This window comes from Salvia hispanica, chromosome 2 (assembly GCF_029641045.1).
Source record: "Salvia hispanica isolate PSC_SH4W2 chromosome 2, Shi_PSC_v1, whole genome shotgun sequence".
In the NCBI taxonomy this organism is placed as follows: Eukaryota; Viridiplantae; Streptophyta; class Magnoliopsida; order Lamiales; family Lamiaceae; genus Salvia; species Salvia hispanica.
Window position 1 is genome coordinate 46693408 of NC_142693.1, and position 22955 is coordinate 46716362.

General features: G+C 36.4%; 2 protein-coding genes across 2 annotated transcripts; both read right to left on the bottom strand.

The window, feature by feature from the left end:
- Positions 1–6135: 6135 nt before the first annotated feature.
- LOC148932536 (uncharacterized) lies at positions 6136–6921 on the bottom strand. Its single transcript, XM_089065140.1, has 3 exons — positions 6682–6921; positions 6538–6603; positions 6136–6438 (listed from the first exon to the last, which is right to left on the bottom strand). Exons 1-3 carry the CDS (start codon positions 6919–6921, stop codon positions 6136–6138), a joined length of 609 nt encoding a protein of 202 aa, XP_088921266.1.
- Positions 6922–11830: 4909 nt separating this feature from the next.
- Positions 11831–13097, bottom strand: LOC125196410 (beta-1,3-galactosyltransferase pvg3-like). Its single transcript, XM_048094917.2, has 2 exons — positions 12700–13097; positions 11831–12432 (listed from the first exon to the last, which is right to left on the bottom strand). Exons 1-2 carry the CDS (start codon positions 13095–13097, stop codon positions 11973–11975), a joined length of 858 nt encoding a protein of 285 aa, XP_047950874.2. The 3' UTR covers positions 11831–11972.
- Positions 13098–22955: the final 9858 nt, after the last annotated feature.

The window sequence follows — 22955 nt, forward strand, 5'->3', positions numbered from 1 at the left end:
AAGAAAGATTGCTATGCACTCAAGAGAAAGCTGGCTGAGGAACAAAAGGCTCAAGACACAGTTGATCTTGCAGAGCATATTGAGATTGCTCAAGTAATGAATATCACAGAGGGAAGTATTCCAAATTCTTGGGTGATGGACTCTAGGTGTAGTTTTCATGTGACTTCACACAGAGATTGGATTTTTGATGCTGAGGACTCTGAAGGGTCAGTGCTTCTTGGCAATGATCACATCTGCCAAGTTAAGGCAAAAGGAAAGGTTAAGTTTGTTATGGAGGATGGCTCTTTCATAATCCTCATTGAGGTGAGGTTACCAGAGATAAAAAGAAATCTGATCTCTCTAGGCCTTTTGGAGAGAAAAAGGTTTTGAGTTTTCCTCAAAAGTAGGTATGATGAGGGTGTGCAAGGATGGGAGAGTCTTGATGAAGGCTAAGAGGTGTAATCATCTGTATTATCTCCAAGATCATGCTGTCAGTAGTGAAGTGAACCTATCAGAGAGTGTTGATCTTACAGTCTGGCATAAAAGGTTGGGCTATGTGGGGGCTTCTGGCATGAAGGAGCTCATCAAATCAAGGATTATATCAGTTGGCTCAGGAGTAGATGTGGAGAAAATTTCAAGATGTGAGCTGTGTATCTTGGGAAAAAGCAAGAAACTCACTTATGGCAAGGGAAGGCACACATCAGAGGCTCCTTTGGACTATGCACATAGTGACATCTGGGGGCCTGCACAAACTCAGCGTGTAGGTGGAGGCAGGTACTTTCTTAATATAGTGGATGATTTTTCAAGAAAGTTGTGGCTATATGTCATGAAAGAGAAATCAAATGCCTTCATGAGATTCAAAGAGTGGTGCCAGGAAGTGGAGACTGAGAAGGGCATCTCACTCAAGTGTCTAAGGACTGATAATGCACTTGAATTTCTGTCCACTCAGTTTGATCAATATTGCAAGTTGAAGGGAATCAAGAGGCACATAACCGTGCCCAATAATCCTCAACAGAATGGTGTAGCAGAGAGGATCAACAGGACTTTGCTTGAGAGGATGAGATGCATGCTCCTTGATTCTGGCATGCCTAAGAGTTTCTGGGGTGAGGCAGCAGCTACTGTAGCCATTTTAATAAATAAATGTCCCTCTTCTGCCATTGATTTGTCCACACCAGATAGTAAATGGTATGGCTCATCTTGGGATTACAGTAGACTCAAAATTTTTGGCTCAAGGGCTTATGCACACTTAAGGCAAGGGAAGTTAGAGGCCAGAGCAATCAAATGTGTAATGCTTGGATATCAAAAGGGTGTGAAGGGGTATAGGTTATGGTGCAATGAACCAGATAACAATAAGGTTGTCATCAGCAGGGATGTGGTTTTGAAGGAAGATGAAATGCCTTTTCTTGAGAAGAAGTCAGATAATGTTCAAGTTGAGGTGGAAGTATTTGCTCTTGAATCAGCTAGATCTGAGCCTACTGACGACCAAGGCCATGTACAAGGAGAGGCTGAGGAGGTTCAGGGGCAGCCAGAAAGGGATCCAACCCCACCACCAAGAAGAAAATCTGGAAGGCAGATCAAGCTCCCAGTTAGATTTGTTGATTATGATATGATGTATTATGCACTTACTGTGGCAGAAACTATAGACTACCATGAGCCATCTACCTACAGAGAGGCGGTAAGGACTCCAGAAAAGGATAAATGGGTGAAGGCTATGCAAGAGGAGATAAACTCTTTGTACAAGAATAAGACTTGGATACTAGTCCTGAGGCCCAAAGGTCAGAAGACAGTTGGATCTAAGTGGGTTTTCAAGAAGAAGGTTGAGGCCTTTCAGAGTGACAATGTAAGATACAAGGCTCGTTTGGTAGCCAAAGGGTATACACAAAAGGAGGGGATTGACTATAATGAAGTTTTCTCTTCGGTTGTCAAGCATAGCTCGATTAGAATTCTGCTAGCAATTGTTGTGCAAAGAGATTGGGAGTTACATCAACTAGATGTGAAAACAGCTTTTTTGCATGTTGATCTTGTTGAGACCATATACATGGAGCAGCCTGAGGGTTTCATCAAAAAGGGAGATGAAGAGAAGGTTTGCTTGCTCAAGAAGAGTTTGTATGGCCTTAAGCAAAGCTCCAGGCAGTGGTACCTCAAGTTTGATGAATATATGCAGAAAATTGGTTTTGAAAAGTCAAGATATGATGATTGTGTATATATCAGAAGGGCTAATGAGAGAGTTTCAGCATATTTGTTGCTCTATGTTGATGATATGCTTGTGGCAGCCCCAAACCTCAGAGAAATTATGAAAGTGAAAGAGCAGCTGCAAGGTGAATTTGACATGAAGGATCTAGGAAATGCCAAAAGAATTTTGGGCATGGATATCATCAAAGAAATGAGCAAAGGAGAGCTGAAGTTGACTCAGAAAGATTATTTGGATAAGGTGCTCAAAAGGTTCCAGATGTATGACTCCAAGGCAGTAACAATTCCTTTGGCACAACAGTTTAAGCTGAGCAAGGATCAATGCCCTGTTGGTTTTGCAGCGGAAATCTATTTAGTTTGATTGAAAGATTTACATCTAAACATGCCTTTTCGGATTGTAAACTAGAAACATGTTCATAAGCATATAATCACAGATCATACTGAATATATGCAATTAATAACAACATACCGTAGGAATTCAAGAGTTGAATTCAGACTCCTTCTTCAATTGATCTCTACCACTGATCTTCTGATCTGTTCCCTTTAACTTGGAATTGACCTTTGTGTGGGCAAAGCTTGTCAAATCCTCAAAAGCCGGAGAAGAATTGAAGAACCCTAAATACCGAAAATTCACTCTCTCTCACAGACTGTAGAGAACGAAAAATATCGGTAGAATTTTTTTTTTTTATCTGTCTTCTCTTCTTCTCCCTTTTATATTAAGTTAATTATTTTGGGCCAGACCAGGGATCTGTGGAGGATTGGATTGGGCCACAGTTTAGGCTTTCACTAATTAAATTAAAACTAATTTAATTCAAGACCAAACTTAAATATTATTATCATCCACTATAGATATAATATTGACTGCCCGTCCAAACCGAAATTACGAGTATTCCGGGACTTCCTCTTTAATTAAATCATTTCCCGTGTTAAAGATATAAATATCCATTAATTAATATCAAGTCTGCTATCTGACTTTTATTAAATAATTTCTTTTTCCAAGAGTGGTCTAGTTCAGAAACATTATTTATTATTCATGGAATAAATTCCAACTGGCCAGTTTTCTGAATAATAAAACCTCTAAACACCTCTTGAGGATATTATCAGACTGGCCTCTCCCAGCACACGATTCATTGCAATAACAATACTAGCACCACTTAGACATTAATGATCACTACCCAATCTATCAAGATTCTTGGGCAACGAAATACCCTCACCATTTGATAAGTCAAAGTAGGTTTCAATTAATATCGTATGCTCAATGTTATGTCAATCTGAATCAGTGTAACCCAAAGGATACATCTCGGATGCCTGGTAAACTAGAGAATACTCCTTAGTTCTTCTCAGATACTTGAGTATTTTCTTTACCGCAATCCAGTGTCCTTGACCAGGGTTAGACTGATACCTTGCTACCATGCCAACGGCAAAGCAAATATCGGGCCTTGTGCATAACATAGCATACATGAGACTCCCAACTGCTGATGCATAAGGGATCCTTCTCATAGCTTCTATCTCAATAGGTGTTTTGGGACACATATCCTGAGACAGAGTGATTCCATGGCTAAAAGGTAGAAAACCTTTCTTGGAATCTTGCATGCTAAAACGCTTAACTATCGTATCAATGTAAGATTCTTGAGATAGGCACAACATCCTTTTATGACGGTTCCTTAGAACTTTAATGCCTAGGATGTGTCCAGCTTCTCCCATATCTTTCATCTCAAATTGACTTGATAACCAATCTCTCACGTCTGACAACATTTTCTTACTGTTTCCAATCAACAGTATGTCATCTACGTAGAGTACCATAAACACTACATTCTTACCTTCAACTTTCTTGTACACACAACTCTCATCTGGGCACTGCTCAAAGCCAAAAGACTTCACAGTTTGGTCGAAACACATGTTCCATGATCGAGATGCTTGCTTGAGGCCATAAATGGCCTTCTTAAGCTTCCACACCATGTGTTCTTTGCCCTTGACTACATATCCCTTGGGTTGTTCCATGTAGATGGTCTCCTCAAGACTTCCATTTAGGAAAGCTGTCTTGACGTCCATCTGCCATACTTCCCAATCCATGTAGGCTGTGATAGACAAAAGAATTCGGATTGACTTGAGCATAGCTACTGGCGAAAAGGTCTCATCGTAATCGATACCTTCTCTCTGGGTATAACCCTTAGCTACTAATCTTGCTTTGAAGACTTTAACTCGTCCGTCAGGTCCTCGTTTACGTTTGTAAATCCATTTGCTCCCAATGGCAGTATAACCTTCAGGTAGGACTAACAAATCATAAACGTCTTTGTCTATCATTGATTGTAGTTCAGAATCCATTCATTCTTTCCAGGAATGACTATCTGAATCTGCCATCGCCTCTTTGAAGTTCCATGGGTCTAATACATTGCCGTCCGGGTCTAAGTCAGATGACTCACCCAAACCAATGTACCTTTCTGGTTCACGAGGAACCCTCCCACTACGACGAGGCTCTACAATTTGTGGTACAGAAGTTGATATCTCAGGTATAGATTGTACTTGTGTTATTGGATCTTTGCTTGTGGAAACTGAAGTATCTCTTAGTTCCTCAAGAGCTACTTCACTACTGGGCTTATGATTCATCACATAGTCTTCTTCTAAGAACTTAGCATTTGTGCTAACAAATACCTTCTTATCTCGTACACTATAGAATTCATAGCCTTTCGTTCCACTGGGATACCCTACAAACAAACATACCTCAGTACGAGACTCTAACTTCGTTGGATCTTTCTCCAACACGTGTGCTGGACAACCCCACACTCTGAGATGTCTTAGACTAGATTTTTGTCCAGTCCACAACTCATGTGGTGTTGTAGGTACTGATTTGGATGGTAAGTTGTTCAAGGTATAGCTTGCTGTGAGCAACGCGTGTCCCCAGAACGAAATAGGTAACTTAGCATAACTCATCATCGATCGAACCATTTCTAAGAGGGTTCTATTCCTTCGTTCAGCTACGCCGTTCTGCTGGGGTGTGCCAGGCGCAGTCAATTGGGATTCAATTCCTGCCTCTGATAAATAGTCCAAGAACTCACTACTGAGGTATTCACCTCCACGGTCAGACCGTAGAGACTTGATTGTCTTACCATGTCGCGTCTCCACAAGTGCCCTGAATTCTTTGAACTTTGCAAAAGATTCTGACTTGTGACGCATCAAATAGATATATCCAACTTTCGAGTAGTCATCAATGAAGGTGATGAAATACTGAAAGCCGCCTCTAGCTTGAGTAGTCATTGGTCCACACACATCAGAATGAACGAGCTCAAGTACTTCCTTGGCCCTATTACCCTTGACCTTAAATGGTCTCTTAGTCATCTTGCCTTCCAAACATGATTCACAAGTTGTATAAGGTTCTATTTCTAGATCCTTAAGTAGACCTTGGTCTATCAACGCTTGAATCCTAGTAGGGTTAGCATGACCAAGTCTAAGGTGCCATAAGTACGTGTCGTTCATTGAAACAGAAGGAGCTTTTCTTTTTCGAGAAATTTTCGATGTTGAGTTAGATTCAGTTTTATGTTGCATATACTGTGTAGACATTATAGTGTAGAGGTTGTTTTCCATAATACCACGACAGATATAAGAACCACATTTCTTGATAATACATGAATCATCAAATGAAATCGAATATCCATCAGAAACAAGTTTAGAAACTGAAATTAAATTTCTTCTAAACGAAGGTATCAACAAAACATTGTTTAACACTAAAATTCTATCACTAGAAAAACGTAAATAAACGTCTCCCACTGCAACAGCTGCCACTCTCGTAGCATTGCCCAGCTGGATTTCGATCTCTGCTTCATTCAACTACCTTGTTACCTGCATAATATCAGGATCAAAGCAAACATGATCAGTAGCTCCAGTATCAACCACCCATTGCTGAGTAGATACAACTGCTAAACATGATTCTACAACGAAAGCTTGGTGCATACCTGAGCCATTGCCCTTTTAAAGACAATCCGGCTTCCAATGCCCCTTTTCGCCGCATTTGAAGCATTTGCCGTTTTGCTTCTTGTTCGTGTTCACCCGTTTCTTTTTGCCCTTAGCTATCTTAGGTGCTACAACATTCTGGGCTTTCTTCTTCCCCTTACCTGGCTTAGAGCCTGAGGAAGACGGCCTAGAACTCATCATAGCAGTCTGGACCATAAGATCCTCCGCTGACTGCAACTCAGTCAACAGTTCAGCTAGGGTGTAAGCCCTCTTGTTCATCTCGAAATTGAGCTTGAACTGCTGATAGCTAGCTGGCAAACTCTGAAGGATTATAGTTACTTGGGACTCGGGGTCTATGGTCCCTCCCAAAACCTCAATTTGATTGAGGTGGCTCATCATCTTGAGGACATGGTCCCTCACAGGTGTGCCCTCCTTCATAACCTTAGTCATGATGCTCCGAAAGGCTAAAGACTTAGCCGCTCGATTCTGAGTACCAAAAAGGTTATTAAGATTGTTCATAATCTCAGTAGCAGTGTTCAACCCTTGGTGCTAATGTTGAAGTACTGTTGACATAGAAGCCAACATGTAGCACTTCGCCATCTCATTGGCTTTACACCACTTCCTGTATGTTTCTTTCACTGCTGCAGAAGCATTTGCAGCAGGTACGGGTGGACATTCAGTAGTGAGCACATATTTGTACTCTTCGGCAGTGAGAACGATATTCAAGTTTTGTTTCCATGCAATATAGTTATGACCTTCGAGTTTGTGTTCTTTAAGAATAGCGGAAAGAGGATTGAACGACATCTTGTTTGGATTTAGCTGAGAAAAAGAATAGCTTATTATTACAAACTATGTAAGATTCTAAAGAGTAAAAACCATTAAAACGGTTTAGATTCTCACAACAGTCAAATAGAATTAAATACGCCTCTAGGGAGGTCAGGTAAAAAAATTCATATTTAACAAAATTCTGGTCACAACATCGACGAATAGTCCAGAGACCACTAAGGTGGCATGGCCGCCAAACGTTGCCTAAGCTGGTACCATTGAATATTCACACCAAGAATTTCATTTCCGTATTGATACTCCTTCTAAGGAAGGTCGCACGCCACAAACAAAATTCTACAGTTATCTCACAAGTCAATTCAATCTTCTGAACTTTGCAATTTCTTAGGATTAAAGCTCCCACTATGGTGGGTCGCGATAATATTGGAAATCACATCTAGATAAAATTGAACTTAATTTTGAGAAATGAACTTGCTGTTTCTTAGGATTAAGGCTCCCACTAAGGTGAGTCGCGTTAATATTGGAAACTGCTTCATACATAGACCAATTCTTTGGAGACCATATACGACAGAGATCGTAATTATCGCTTAGTTATTTTAAGATATGGTTTTTCTTTTAATTATCACTTAAGTGAATTAGGCAGAAAGTTCACTTATATTAATTTCAAATTAATAGATAGTTCTATTAAATCCATGAAATTAAACTAAGATAATTAAATAATTTGATTAATTAATAATTAATTAATTATAAATAATTAATCAAATATTTTATTTAATTAATATTAATCGATTATTATTAAATAATAATAATAATATTAATTATAATACTTATCTTTTTCCATTAGGTTTAGGAAATCTAGATATAATAGGATTTAGTTGAAAAATACTTATCCAAATCATCTTAAGATATATTCTAGATAAATAAACTTTATCCAATATCTTATAGATAAGGATTATAATTCAAACCTAACTATATCATGATAAGTATATATTATGGAAATAATCTACATTAAATTCCAATTTATTTATTCCATAAAAATGGAATCCTAGATTTAATAGGATTTATTTGAACAACTAAATCTAATCTAACTAGGATGTATCTAGATAGATATAATCTATCAAAATCCCAAAGATATAGATTAAATTTCAAACCTATTTAAATCTTAATAAATTTATTTAATGATATTCCATATAATAATTAATTTTAGTTTTAGTTACATAGCATTTGGCCGATTACAATAGTATCAATGCTAACTAAAACTACCAAAACTAATTCCAATAAGACATGGAGTCTCAATATAGTTTTACGCAAGAAACCAATACAATATTCATAAATTGGTTTCACAAAACACGTAGTAGTAATTCACAAATATTGTCATGCATTACACACGTAATATTGGATTAAAATTTGGAATCCCATTATTTCCACAATTCTCGTAATCACAGTTCACACGCTAAAAGCATTGACCAAGTCCACAAAACAAATTAATATTAATTCATTCACGCAACAAAACATCCCATCTTCCATAATTTACGTAATTTGTTGCAAAAAGTAGGCGTTCAACCAATCAGTTCACAAACTGCCGAAACTTGCAGCAACGTTCAGCGCTGCTCTCGGATGTGTCAAGCACGTCCAGCAGTAGCTTCCGTCGGAGCTTGAAACTGATCGTCGTTCAGGCAGCCTTGGTGCTGCTCTCGCCCGAGAATACTCAGTCAGCAGCACCAACCATCAATCGACTCCGTTGGACTCGTGTCTGCCGCAAGAGGCTGCTCTCGGCCAGAAATAATGACCAGCAACTTCCTACGTCAGCCACATACCACGGGAATCGGCGGCGCCGCTCTCGGCCTGAAAATCAGGAAGCAACGCCGTTCATCTCCTACTAATTCCGCTTCCTTGTCGACCAGCTAGCCCCGTAGCATGGTCGAAACTTGTCGACCATCGGCGCCTGCTTCCCGTCAACAAAACGTGTGTGATCTGGAACTGCCCTCGGCTTTTAAACCGGCAGCTCCCACTGAATTTACATGGCATGGAGCTGTTCTCAGCCATGAACGGCCATCAGCTCCATTTTGTCCATGCGTGAAAAACATACGATCACTTAGGTCATGGTTGTCATGCCATGACCTTGATCAATGCATAATTAATCGTCTTACCCAAGGGCACGATCAATTGAATTCTTTTCGAAAGTTCTAGATTCAACAAATAATTAATTGAACACTAAAACATGCATCGAAAACCACAAACATGCTATTCATACAATCAAATCACGTAGTAAATCAAACAATCAGAGCCTAAAAACAGGCTCTGATACCAATTGTTGGTTTTGCAGCGGAAATCTATTTAGTTTGATTGAAAGATTTACATCTAAACATGCCTTTTCAGATTGTAAACTAGAAACATGTTCATAAGCATATAATCACAGATCATACTGAATATATGCAATTAATAACAACATACCGTAGGAATTCAAGAGTTGAATTCAGACTCCTTCTTCAATTGATCTCTACCACTGATCTTCTGATCTGTTCCCTTTAACTTGGAATTGACCTTTGTGTGGGCAAAGCTTGTCAAATCCTCAAAAGCCGGAGAAGAATTGAAGAACCCTAAATACCGAAAATTCACTCTCTCTCACAGACTGTAGAGAACGAAAAATATCGGTAGATTTTTTTTTTTTTATCTGTCTTCTCTTCTTCTCCCTTTTATATTAAGTTAATTATTTTGGGCCAGACCAGGGATCTGTGGAGGATTGGATTGGGCCACAGTTTAGGCTTTCACTAATTAAATTAAAACTAATTTAATTCAAGCCCAAACTTAAATATTATTATCATCCACTATAGATATAATATTGACTGCCCGTCCAAACCGAAATTACGAGTATTCCGGGACTTCCTCTTTAATTAAATCATTTCCCGTGTTAAAGATATAAATATCCATTAATTAATATCAAGTCTGCTATCTGACTTTTATTAAATAATTTCTTTTTCCAAGAGTGGTCTAGTTCAGAAACATTATTTATTATTCATGGAATAAATTCCAACTGGCCAGTTTTCTGAATAATAAAACCTTTTTCTAAACACCTCTTGAGGATATTATCAGACTGGCCTCTCCCAGCACACGATTCATTGCAATAACAATACTAGCACCACTTAGACATTAATGATCACTACCCAATCTATCAAGATTCTTGGGCAACGAAATACCCTCACCATTTGATAAGTCAAAGTAGGTTTCAATTAATATCGTATGCTCAATGTTATGTCAACAATGATTAAGAAATGACAATCACCGAGACCTCGTCTTTCAGTAAATAGCCAAGAAAGACTTATCTCACTGTTTGATCCTTTCAGTGGTATACCACACCGACGTCGTTCATTTCCTTAGGTAAGGAAATTTTCGGACTGACGTCGCAACATTTCACGATAGGTAGTCAAAGTTTATCTAGGTTGTGAAACATTTTTCTTACTGCAAGAACCGACAAGTTACCCACTGTGAACGCCGCTCACAACTCGTCTACTGTGCAGAAGACTTAGACTCATTTTGCTTAAACTATGTATTTAAATGGAAAACATATTTCAACATCTCATAAATACATAAGTAACCAATAAGCAAAACACATTGTAACAAAATATTCTTTCTCATTAAATGGTAAAATTGGATAGAAGAGTTATTACATATACAAGCATACGAAAGATGCTTTTCCAGTATACTAAACTCTAACATGCCCGGCCACTGAAGATGAGAGGAGAGAAATGGACAAGATTATAATTAGAAGTGTGATGTATACAATGGTGTGCACCAGACCTGATCTAAGTCATGCTATGAGTGTGGTAAGCAGGTTTATGGCTGATCCGGGCATGGAGCATTGGCATGCTCTTAAATAGGTTTTGAGATATCTAAAGGGGAGCACAGATTATGCATTGGTGTTCAGGAGAAGTCAGAGTGAAGGTGGAGAACATCTGGTTGGATTCTCAGACTCTGATTATGTGTTCACCTTGAATGGGACTGTTGTGAGTTGGAAATCATGTTTGCAGTCTGTGGTGGCTCTCTCTACCACAAACGCAGAGTATATAGCTCTTGCTGAGGCAGTCAAGGAGTCATTTTGGCTGAAGGGAATTCTGGGAGACTTTGGGATCAAGCAAGAATCAGTGGAGATAAACTGTGATAGTGCTAGTGCAATTTGCTTGACCAAGCACCAGACTTTCCATGAGAGGAGTAAGCATGTGGATGTAAGACTTCATTTTATTAGAGATGAGGTAAACAAAGGGACAATGAGGGTGACTAAAGTGTCCACATATGACAATGCTTCAGACATGCTGACAAAGGTTATCCCCAGCACTAAGTTGAAATACTGCTTGGGGCTGATTGGTTTGGAACAGAGCTAGGGGATGGAGAAGAGAGGGCGATCTGAGTTTTGTTCACTACTCTCAAGGTGGAGATTTGTTGAGTTATGGTGAGAGCTATTGAACTATGTTGAAAGCTCGAGGACCGAAGTGCAAATTAACTAAGTTTGGCGGGTAAAACAGTTGGGGTTGAGTGTGAGCTCGTTGAGGAGCTGAGTCATCTTAACCGTGTGGAGCCGAGAATATATAAACTAGTTCCTGGTGTGTCATAGTTAGTTAGTAAGTTGCAACAACACACTTCTTTTGTGGGATCACCTTCTTCATTAGAGAATACCGAGAGTGAGAGTTTCTCTGTAAAAGTAGAGTGGTTTGAGTGTGATTGGTGATTGTAATTCTCTAGTCTTTGATCTTGTTGTTTGAGTGAATAAAGTGGATCGCCTTTCTCCGTGGACGTAGGCACTTTGCGGCCGAACCACGTAAACTGTGTTGTCTTTTATTCTCGCTCATTTCTTGTTTCAAGTTCGATAGTAATCGCCATTGAACCATTCCTCCCATAAATTTCCATCAGATCAAGACGAACAAAACACCATCTCTGAGATGAATTTGCATTAGAATTTGCTGCAAATGATAAGTGTAAATCCAATATAGAAAATGAAACTACTGATAATCTCCTTTTTTTTTCCTTGAAACAAACAAATGAGGTCATCGATGGACAAAAATAATGGTTTAGTCTAATCACAAAGTATACAACGTAGATGGCTTAAACTGGTTAGTGACATTAAAGAAAGTGAGTACATCCAGCCACTGCTCCCATCTCTTAAGCCGATGAACTGCGATGGTTTCCGGAACAAGGTCATGCGAGCATCTACCATTAGTACGAGGATAGTCATACATAGCCGGCTTGTTCGAAACCCTGTTCTTGGCCTTATTCCCCCGATTCAGCCACTCTCCCACCAGCTTATCCTCCGGCCCAACTGTGTGATTCAACGGGATCAACGAGGCGCCTATCCACTCGACAAGGTCCCACGACAGCACAAACCCCATCCCGGACATGTAATGAACAAACGGATTCATGCTCTGGCAAGGTATCACGAAGCCATAGTACAAGTCCAGCCTCGGGAGAGGGTTTAACGATGTTGCCAACTGCTCCAGGCGCAAGTAGACGTCGTCGTCGGCCTTCATCACGTAGTCGTACCTGTTGAAATGGAAAAATCAATTAATTGGAGAACAAGAAATCAAGAGATGAAGTTATAACAATAATAATTGAGGAAATCAATTAAAGATTATGGAAAATCAAATCAAGAAGATATTAGTAGAATTAGAATATATTTTCCCTAGAATTGAAGCCTATAAATGGCTGTGTAACCATACATAAATCATTCAAGTCAATCACAATGTAGTCTTCAGAATTCTTCAATGTTTTTCTTAAATTTATATTTCGCATTTTACTTTTGAATAGTACCTGGCTGGGAGGATCCTGGGGAGGGAGGAGAAGTAGGTGTAGGTTTTGCCGGCGTTCATGTTCTCAGGGCAGTTGAGGATGATGATATCGTCGAAGCGCATGATCTCGAGGGCAATGAAGGCGCGCTGTTCGGGCTTGGTGAGGTTGCAGAGGACGAACTTGACCGTGATTGTGGCGGTGCTCTGCGTTTGTGTGGCGTAGATGAGGCGGAGGAAGTGGCGGCGGTCGTAGCTGTCGGGACGGGTGAGGATGCCGATGAGGAGGGTGAAGGGGGGCGGAGAGCCTTCGATTTTGGTGGTGGGGTTGGAGGTGTATTTGATGCTGGAAACGATGAAGAACATGAAGACTATGATCGCAGATATGGTAAGTATGTAGTGGATTAATCTTAACCGTAGCATTTCTTTCTGATTACTTTATTGCTTGGATGAATGATTTTCATTTTTAGGGAAATTGCTGGTATTAATTAAAGGAAATTGCCACTTAGCTCTTGTGAAAATATGCTAGAACATGTGACAAAAGTAAACAAGATGGATTCTGTTGATGGCTAGCACATGAAAAGTGTAGGATCACTAGGTGATTCAAAATGTGAGCTTAACTACAATGGAATTTTTTTAAAACTTTTCTGCTTCACAACATAAATAATTAACAACATATATTAACTTCTGGAGGGAAATGTCTTCACAATTGAATCATGCAAGTATGCAACATCGATAAACTTGTATTTTTATGATTTTAGGGGTTAGACACGTCATAATTCACATGATTTTAGAACTAGTTTTACTTGCTTTCAATCGACATTATTTCAATTGATTGTCTCAACGTGTTTGATAAATATTATAGCTAAAAAGATTAAAATATACAAATAAATGAAAGTTGGAACAAAAATTAATCACAACATTAGTTCAATAGTTGTCTCAACGTGTTTGTTAAATTTTATGGCGGGCTAAAATATACTCTCCCCGTTCCTCTGTAACTGAGTCGTATTTTATTTCGGGTTCTATTATTGTAACTGAGTCATTTTTATTTTTATCTTTGGCAAAAAACAACAACTTTTCTTCTTTCTTACATAACTATCTCTTACTTTATTCTCATTTCATCTCTCTACATTTTTCCTTTCTTACTTTATTATTCATTACTTAACTCACTTAACATAATTTTTCTTAACTTATGTGTTGAAAAGAAATGCTCATACTACTGAGGAACGGATGGAGTACGAAAAATGAAAGATGGAAAAAAAAAATTAATCAAAATATTGAGCTCGAACATTGTAATCGACCTTGTTCCGTGTAGCTTGACATGAGAGTCATAACAACATACTCAACCAAAACCCATTTTGCCGAGTTAAAAACGAGAAACAATCTAGAGATTTCCACTCAACCGAATGGGAAGTCATTCAAAACCAACTTAGACGAGTGGTTGATATATATAGTCCATAATTCCTACACTAGTTAGAATGTTAGATGTCCCACAATTAACACACCACTTGACCAAGCCTTAAGAAGCCGAGAGAGACGGATACGGATCCTTGTAAAACACTGATAGCCCAATACTTGTTCTTGTAAGCAATAACAAAAATTAACATTAACATATGGATTTCAACCCAACAATAAGTGAAATCAAGCATAGAAAATATGGAAAACAAGAGATGAGAAGAAGAATTGTTTGCATTAGTGACCTTCAACGGAACCAAAGAACATCCATCCGAAGATTATTGGTACATCGTGGCAACTTTAATCACGGACAACCACTAAAAAAGATATATCCCTATATAACACTATACTAAGAGCTCGATTGATAGCTATGTCATGTTTCGACTAGACATGATACATTATGATAGTAATCATAGTTTCGATTAGTTAATTTACATATATTGGGTGTTTGGTAGATTAAGATAATTGTGAGTTATTGTAGTGTTTAGTACAATAAGTCACAAGCAAGGATTAAAATTATGATTGCCAAAATTATCCTCATTAATTTAAGTTAATTACTAAACTATGCTCATTTTGCCCTAATAATTCCTATAAAATCGTATATTTTTGTTTAAAATTAGCATTTTTTCAAGCTAAACTTCTTACAAAAATTAGCATATTTTCAAGCTAAACTCCTTATCATAAAACATAATGTATATTTATTTTGGTATTCTATTTTTGTGAGCATTAATAATTTTGGACAAATTTTATGAATAATCATTGCAAATTCTATATGAAAATATTTTATCAAGTGTCAAATTTTATACGTTCAAATTTTTCAAGCTAATAATTCCTATAAAATCATATATTTTTGTTTAAAATTAGCATTTTTTCAAGCTGAACTTCTTACAAAAATTAGCATATTTTCAAGCTAATAATTCCTATAAAATCGTACTATATTTTTGTTTAAAATTAGCATTTTTTCAAGCTAAACTTTTTACAAAAATTAGCATATTTTCAAGCTAAACTCCTTATCATAAAACATAATGTATATTTATTTTGGTATTCTATTTTTGTGAGCATTGATAATTTTGGACAAATTTTATGAATAATCATTGCAAATTCTCTACGAAAATATTTTATCAAGTGCCAAATTTTATACGTTCAAATTTTTTGAAGTTTAAAGCATTTGAACAAAATCATATATTTTTTGTTTAAAACAAAAGCAATTGCCTTCAAGTATTACGTAATTATAAGTATAATATAATATATTATAATATAAATAAAGTGATATCAACAAATTGACATCAACATAATCATAATATGAATTAATAGGAAAATGACGTCTTTCAATACAACAACTAAGTAAAATTTGATGGGTTAGAAATTTTGATGGGTAAAATTATATTTTGCTAAATTAACTAGGCTTCCATGATAAATAATATAGGATTTTGGGTAGTTATAAATATGATTAAAATATACTAAGATTTTCAGTGGGCTTTGTGCGGGCCGGATATAAAACACGAACTACTATGTTTGACAGCATAACTACTAAACACACAAATAAACACATATTAATCTTTTATTTAGGCGAAACATAGCTACCAAACGACCCCTAAGAACATATGTCTACAAAGTGGGTAAGTCACAATAAAACCAAAAGGCATATTACTATGGAATTCTAAAGAAAACATCTGACAAAATAATGGGGAGGAACTCTCTCTAAGAAGGTTTCCCAAAACTATAAAAAAATCTTAATCTAAAACAAAAGGGAAACGATATTCTTATAAGTTTTGATAAAAGAATTAGAACTCCCTTTTCACCATTGTCTTCGGCCTTCAGCCCCGAGTCGATCATCGGTCCTCGCATATGGCATTGCACTCGATGTCGAACGTTCGTGTTCACATATTTCTCACCTTATTTTTAATATTTATTTGGTTATAAGAGTTAGTGGAAGGTTGGACCCTATTACCATTTATGGTATAAGTGAATCAGGACTCCTATTCGCGGACGGACTCAAATGGAAAAACAGGACTCCTATTACCATTTATGGTATAAGTGAACCAGGACTTCTATTCGCGGACGGTCTAAAATGGAAAAACAGGACTCTTATTCGCGGACAGAGGGAGTAGTAATTTAGTTGACTAAGACCAATGTTTTAAAAATCGGACCGGTGAGCGAACCGGCATGGCTACTGGTTCACGGTTTTACTGGTCCGACCGGTCGAATCACTGGTCGAACCAGAATACTGTAGAATATATGTATTTATAAATAATATATACTCCACAATATAGATTAAAATTTATAAGAAAAAATATTATGAACATATGTCTTAGATATTAATAATACTCCATCAGTTTTTTAAAAATAGAAACATTTGAAACGGCACGGGTTTTAATGCACAATTTGGTAAAGTAAGAGAGAAGGAGAGAAAAAATTGGTAAAATAAGAGAGAGAGAAATTGGTAAAGTAAGAGAGAAAGAGAGAAAAAAGTAATGGAATTAATGTTAGTGGATTATGAGGTCCACTTTATTAGTGGTATAAGTGGTAAATAAATTGATGTATATGAGTGTAAAGATTTCCTAAAATAGAAAGTTTGAAAGTTGATATCTTTAAAGAACAGACTAAATAGAAAGAGTTGCCATTTTTAAAAAACGGAGGAAGTATTAGACAACATTTAATTTATAAGTCTGCAAATAAGATTAAATGTATGAAAGTAATAAATAAAAATTAAAAAGGTCAAATCAGTTTTATTGAAATATAAAGAAATAATTTTTGAAAATACTATAAAATATCTTAAATAGCTACCCTAACCCCAAATCGAGAGATTTCGGAAAAAAAGGATTAAGTTCGTTGGCCTTTCGAAATTTGACGTTCAATTCGCATACCTTTCAGAATATAGGATTGTGACATGCGAATTCTTCAAAATAAGGTATTTTTGTTTTATTCTCTTTTTTCTTATTATTTATCCCACAACATTTATGAATGGACCAAATTACCCACTTAAAATTTAAATCCCAAATTGTGAAACTCTTCTCAGCTCGTTTGAAGGTTTTCCAGACAATTAAGCCTCAAGCAACACAATTCGCATTCACACTTCAGTATCCATCACATTCAACACCATCATGCTTCAAGCCAAAGCAATTTCATATTCACAGTGTTTCCTGTTTCAAATCTCACAACATTTCCAAAAGCCATAGTATTTACTTTAAATTTCCAATAGGCTCGAAATTGCCATTTTCAAAGGGATAACATTTTCCAATCTCAGATTCCAAAAATTTCACAGTAGTTCATTTCAAAGTCACCAAAAATATTTTTACCTCTTATTTCGTGGTTGAGCGTGACGATTTGTGGTGTTGAGCCTTCAACATTTAATATTTTAGTCTATCGATACAAGGGTAGACTATAACTCAAAAAGACTCTTGGGTCCAGAACAGAAAGAACTGTGGCTCTGATACCAAACTGTCACGACCGCCCTTTCTAGGGTCAATAAATGCGGGTGGTCATAACTAATAGGACTTTAAGAAAGAGAAATAAAGAGTTTGACCAAAATATTCAACTGCGACGCGGCACTACAACATTTGGAGTAGTGATTGAAATTTCTAGAATTGTTGTTACACTAGGTACTTGTTCTTGGTTAATGGAACTTGTGACCGAAGTTAGCTCTTCAAGAGCTATCTCACTGCTGGACTTATGATTCATTACAAAGTCTTCCTCTAAGAATGTGGCATGTGTGCTCACAATGACTTTCTTATCTCGGAGACTATAGAATTCATAAGCTTTCGATCCTCTAGGGTAACCTATAAACACACACACCTCTGTCCTAGATTCCAGCTTAGTTGGATCCTTTTCCAACACATGAGCGGACACCCCCACACTTTGAGATATTCTAGATTGGGCTTACGCCCAGTCCACAACTCATATGAGGTAGTAGGAACTGATTTAGAAGGTAAATTGTCTAATATATGGCTTGCTGAAAGCAAGGCATGTCCCCAAAACGAAATTGGTAAACGTGCATAACTCATCATCGACCGGACCATGTTCAACAAGGTCCTTAAATTAATGAAAAGAAACGCTCCTATTATTGTTATATTTAATGGCCACTTTGATGGAAAGGGCTTTAATGTTTTATAATTAGGGTTTGTCCTCTCTCTGCCTATAAATATCAGTGTGGTGATCCCATCAAATCACACACATTACAGAGAACACATAAATGATAGAAAGAGAAAGAAACAAATCCTTGGAGTTGCAGCTGCGCTACTACGCCAAAGAAAGTCTGAGGAAGTTCTCTCTATCTTCCCCAACCGAGGAAGTTCTCTCCGTCTTCCCCAATCACTTCCGCTGTGGATCGCCAAGGTATATTTCGATCCTATTATGTTTATGGTTTTACGTGAAATACATGTTGTTCGACGATCTTGCTTTATTTATATTCAATTATGTATTCTTAGTTATAGTAAAAATGAAGTATGACAATTAATTATAAGGAACGATCCAAAATAAAAATTTAGAACACATAAAGAAGAATGGAGTGAGTTAATTATTGAGAAAATTGTATTCCCATAGAAATAACAATACAAAATTGGACTCAGTTTTCTGGCATTTTTTTTTGGGGGCACACTCTCTAATTCCAATATGATTGACGATTATAAATTTTCTAATCGAACAACCATAGTTGGGCCAAACATTGTTTTATTTTCTTGATCCTTAAAATGCATAAATAAAATACACATTTCACTAAACACTTAACCACACATGAAACCATGAAATAGGAACCCAATTTCATCAAAAGAGAAGGCATACTTGAAATATGCAATTAATAAATCAATTCTATATTCAAATGTATAAGGAGGTCATGCAAATAAAAAAAAACATGGGATTTTGGCACCTAGTATCATGGAACTTTCAAAAAGTTAGGTTTTTTCCACGAATTTTGAAATTGTCAAATAATATCACAAACTTTATCCTGAGTTTGTTATTTCCCACCTATGAAAAAATTCTGGCTATATTAATAGATTGAAGAACAAATTTGGAGGGTGTGCTTCAAGAGAAACTATTCTCAAAGATTTGAAAATCTTGAAACTCTCGAAGTTGTTATCGAGAAATTACAAAAAAAATTTGTATCATGATATTATTTGCTGGAATTTTTTCATTGGTGGGACAAACTCAGGGTAAAATTCATGATATTATTTACCAATTTCAAAGTTTATGGGAAAAATCCAACTTTTTGAAAGTTCCATGATATTAGCTGCCAGTATCCCAAAACATTACTTTTACTACTAACAATTTCAATCTAACAAACATAAATTGATATTGAATATCGACAAAACTAATTTACTAAACCCTCGTACTTATGCTTAACATAACTATAAAACACATATACTCTCTTTGTTCCACTATGACCGGGGTGTTTCTATTCAGCTGTTATTTTGCAAAAATGATAACAAATAGTTAGAATAGAGAGAAAGTACAGTAAGTAAGAGAATAAAGTAAATACGAGTCATTATGTGTTTCAATTTTTTTCTATTTTGATCTATCTATTATTAATTATCCAACTTCTTTTTTACTACTCCCTCCGTCCCATAGTAGATATCACACTTTCTTTTGTAGTTTGTCCCATAAAAGATATCACATTTTCTCCTTTAGAAAAAGTTTCCTCTCACATCAATTATAAAATTATATTTTCTCTCACCACTTAACACACAAAATAACATCTCCTAAGCTGATACAAACATATAAAAGTAGAACCACCTTCCATTAATTTTTTCAATTCTCTTTCCTTTATACTCTCTCCATCCATAAATAAATGTCTATGTAATACCCCGTTCTATTCATAACATTTGACGTTTGTCAATATGTTCGTTCATCAAGTAAATGTTTATATTAAAGTGAGTAGTACTTTAAACTACTATCTTTTGTTACTATAAATCCTTTGGGATTTTATTAACCAAGTGCCAATGTGAATAAGTAGTTATACTCAACGAGTTTGTCGTGCAAGGAAATACAAGTTAGAGAATAATTGTCCGAGTATAATTGTAGCTCAAATGGATATTAAATGTCCATTTACAAAATAGAGTCGTTTCTCTACAAGTTGCTCCAAGTATATTTGTATTATTACAAAGTCGAGCTACACATACTTGGTGCTTATTGGAAAAACTCCGATTCTCAAAGCATGCTTCTACAAAAGAAAAAGGGCCAGAGTTGGTAAATACTCTTTTACCTTGGGTAGAAAGTGCATAACATGTTTTACCTTGGGTAGGAAGAACTATTCATGCTCATAACATGTTTGACTTACGATGTTAGAACCCAGCAACACCTAATGCATTTCTCTCTGAAATATCCTCAATGGTTATGAAGTGTAATAAAATGACTCTTCTTTAGAAAGCAAAAGTCTCTAAGAACGTGGAATATGAGAAAACTCATTGATTGTCTTTGTTGCCAGCTTCAAAATCCTTCATAATGAGTTATCCCAAATATCATGCAAATGACTTGTCCGAATGAACTTGCTACAGAAATAGCATTTACTCATTTATCGGACAAATTTAGTATAAAACGGGCTTCACCTGTCCTTCATCAACCACACCCGTGATACCTTCTGACTATCTCCCAACTTTCTCAAAATTTATCCAAGCTTTCAATCAAGTATCATTCAAATTTTCGCACAAGTACGAATTAAAAAGGAAATTTGCAGTCCAACCAAATTTCCATCCTTTTCTTTTCGGTAAGCCTTTCACCCAAATTTCATATTCTTTCATTTAAGCATGTCATATAGTAGGAGAGATCATATAGAACACAGATCAAAGTCAAGCATGTTTACTTTATTATCAAATACGCTATTTTTTTTTTGTTTCATATTCAAGAAACAAGAAAACCTCTTAACATGTTTCAATTTGGGAATAAGAATCTAAAAAAAAAATTGCAGCAACTTTGAAAATTAATAACTAAAGCTAGAACCATTCAAATTTAATTTCCTTCAGTGAAATTGAAGTTGGATGAGTTGTTTACCTTCCTTTAAAATTTCAGAACGATCGGACAATGTTTGAACCTCCGATAGTGTACAAAATCGGCGCTGCTTCTGTTAAAAACGGCAGTCACTTCCGAAATTAATAATGGAAGATCTAACCATTAGACATTGATTTCCTTCGGTCAATTTTTTTTTTTTTTTGAGTCATCAACCTTTGGTAAAAATTTTGTGACGATCGGATATTATTTGGACCTCCCATCGTGAAGGAAACCGAGACTATCTCTTGTTTGGCAAAAATGAAAAGAAAGAGAAAGGGAGAGAGAGAGAGAGGGATAGGTTGTGAGAGAATGAGAAATAAGAAGATGGAAGCATGCGTGATAGTGCACCTTTACTTTTTTTTATTGATAGACTCATATAATTATTTTTGCAGTGGGCTTGGATGAATTAATTTATTGGACTACAACTATATAAATCTTGGGCTAGAATAAAATAACATGTGAACCCATGTTTTTAATTGATTCATTGGGCTTAAATTTCTTTCAACTAATTTAAATATGTTTTGAGCTTGCATGATTAGATTCAAGTAAACCCTCGGATTTACTAAATTAATTAATCTCTCGGTCAATTAATGTGCATAATTAAATCTCCAGATTTAATTAAAGTGAAATAGTTAATGCTTGAAATATCGAAGAGATTAGATGCATATCATAGGTGCATATCACCCGCTTGTATTTATTTCTTGAAGCTAAATAGATTATTATCTTTTATTGGACAAGTTCCATCGCACAGAATTAAACTCCAAGTGAGTTAATGTTGTTATACAGAGTAGGAAACATATGGGGTGAACTTTTCTATCCTACATATAGTTGTGGATAAAAATATGAAGTATATTTGAGTTAATATTTATTTATGCAAATGATGTTGTCTTGCCAAGAATGATTTGTTTTATGTGATGTGACGCCTATCTGCTTTGGTTGTACCGAATGTGCTATACCAAAATTATAAATCGAATTCTGGTCCAGCAAGGGGGGAGTCCCTACTCGGGCTAGTGTACACGTGAACTGTGTGTCATCGAAAGGGTTGGCCGGACCGGTGACCGTGGAAAGTGGCCACTTCCCTGTCACAAGATTTTTTAGATAAGACGAATTACAAGAGAACTTAGATTGCATAATCGAACATTTAAGTATGAGAATTTGATAAGCTCGGGCTTTTATGAAAAACCCTAAGTATTACTGTGATTGATGGCTTGACAATAATTTTTTTTTAATGTATAATTGTATCTTTTGGCAATGTGTTCACTGAGTACCTTTGTACTAAACCCTGAATTTATTTCTAAATGTGTAGGTTGAGTTGTGATGGAGTGGAGGGTGCTGATCCAAGTGGGGCTTACTCCTGTGATTATGCAGTACTCTCGGAGGTTCATGTCTTCATACATGCAACTGCATTCAATTGTTTCCGTTGTGCTATTTAAACAAGTTAAATCTTGCTTTTCCCTATGACTATACAAGTTAATAAACTGTATTGTATGAACCTTTAACTCGAATCTTTATGATCAAGTGTATCCTAATCAAGTATTCCATTTGAGATATTGGGTAATCATATGAATTGTCCATATATCTCTTCTTAATTTCCACCCCTAATTATGGTTACCCGAGTTTTACTATTCTTAGTAAAATACGGTCGTGACAGTCTAGTAGTACCGGCTCAGGATTTAAGAAATTGTTTGACGTTGTAAAGAAAAGTGGATAAAAAAAGTTAGTGGAATATGGATCCTACTTTTATGTAATAGTTTTATACTCCTACTAAAATATGAGTGAAATAAGTTAGTGGAATGTAGGTTCCACTTATCAAAAATAACAAAAGTGAAATGGGACATTTATCGGCGG

What these genes read in the sequence shown, in the direction of transcription:
- LOC148932536 (XM_089065140.1), bottom strand. Translation starts at nt 6,921, where the DNA reads ATGTCGTTCAATCCTCTTTCCGCTATTCTTAAAGAACACAAACTCGAA. An exon ending in TGTTGGCTTCTATGTCAACA is followed by an intron (nt 6,604 to 6,681) that starts GTACTTCAACAT and finishes TTTGGTACTCAG; the next exon opens with AATCGAGCGGCTAAGTCTTT. An exon ending in TTATGAAGGAGGGCACACCT is followed by an intron (nt 6,439 to 6,537) that starts GTGAGGGACCAT and finishes ATAATCCTTCAG; the next exon opens with AGTTTGCCAGCTAGCTATCA.
- LOC125196410 (XM_048094917.2), bottom strand. Translation starts at nt 13,097, where the DNA reads ATGCTACGGTTAAGATTAATCCACTACATACTTACCATATCTGCGATC. An exon ending in CCCAGGATCCTCCCAGCCAG is followed by an intron (nt 12,433 to 12,699) that starts GTACTATTCAAA and finishes CCATTTCAACAG; the next exon opens with GTACGACTACGTGATGAAGG.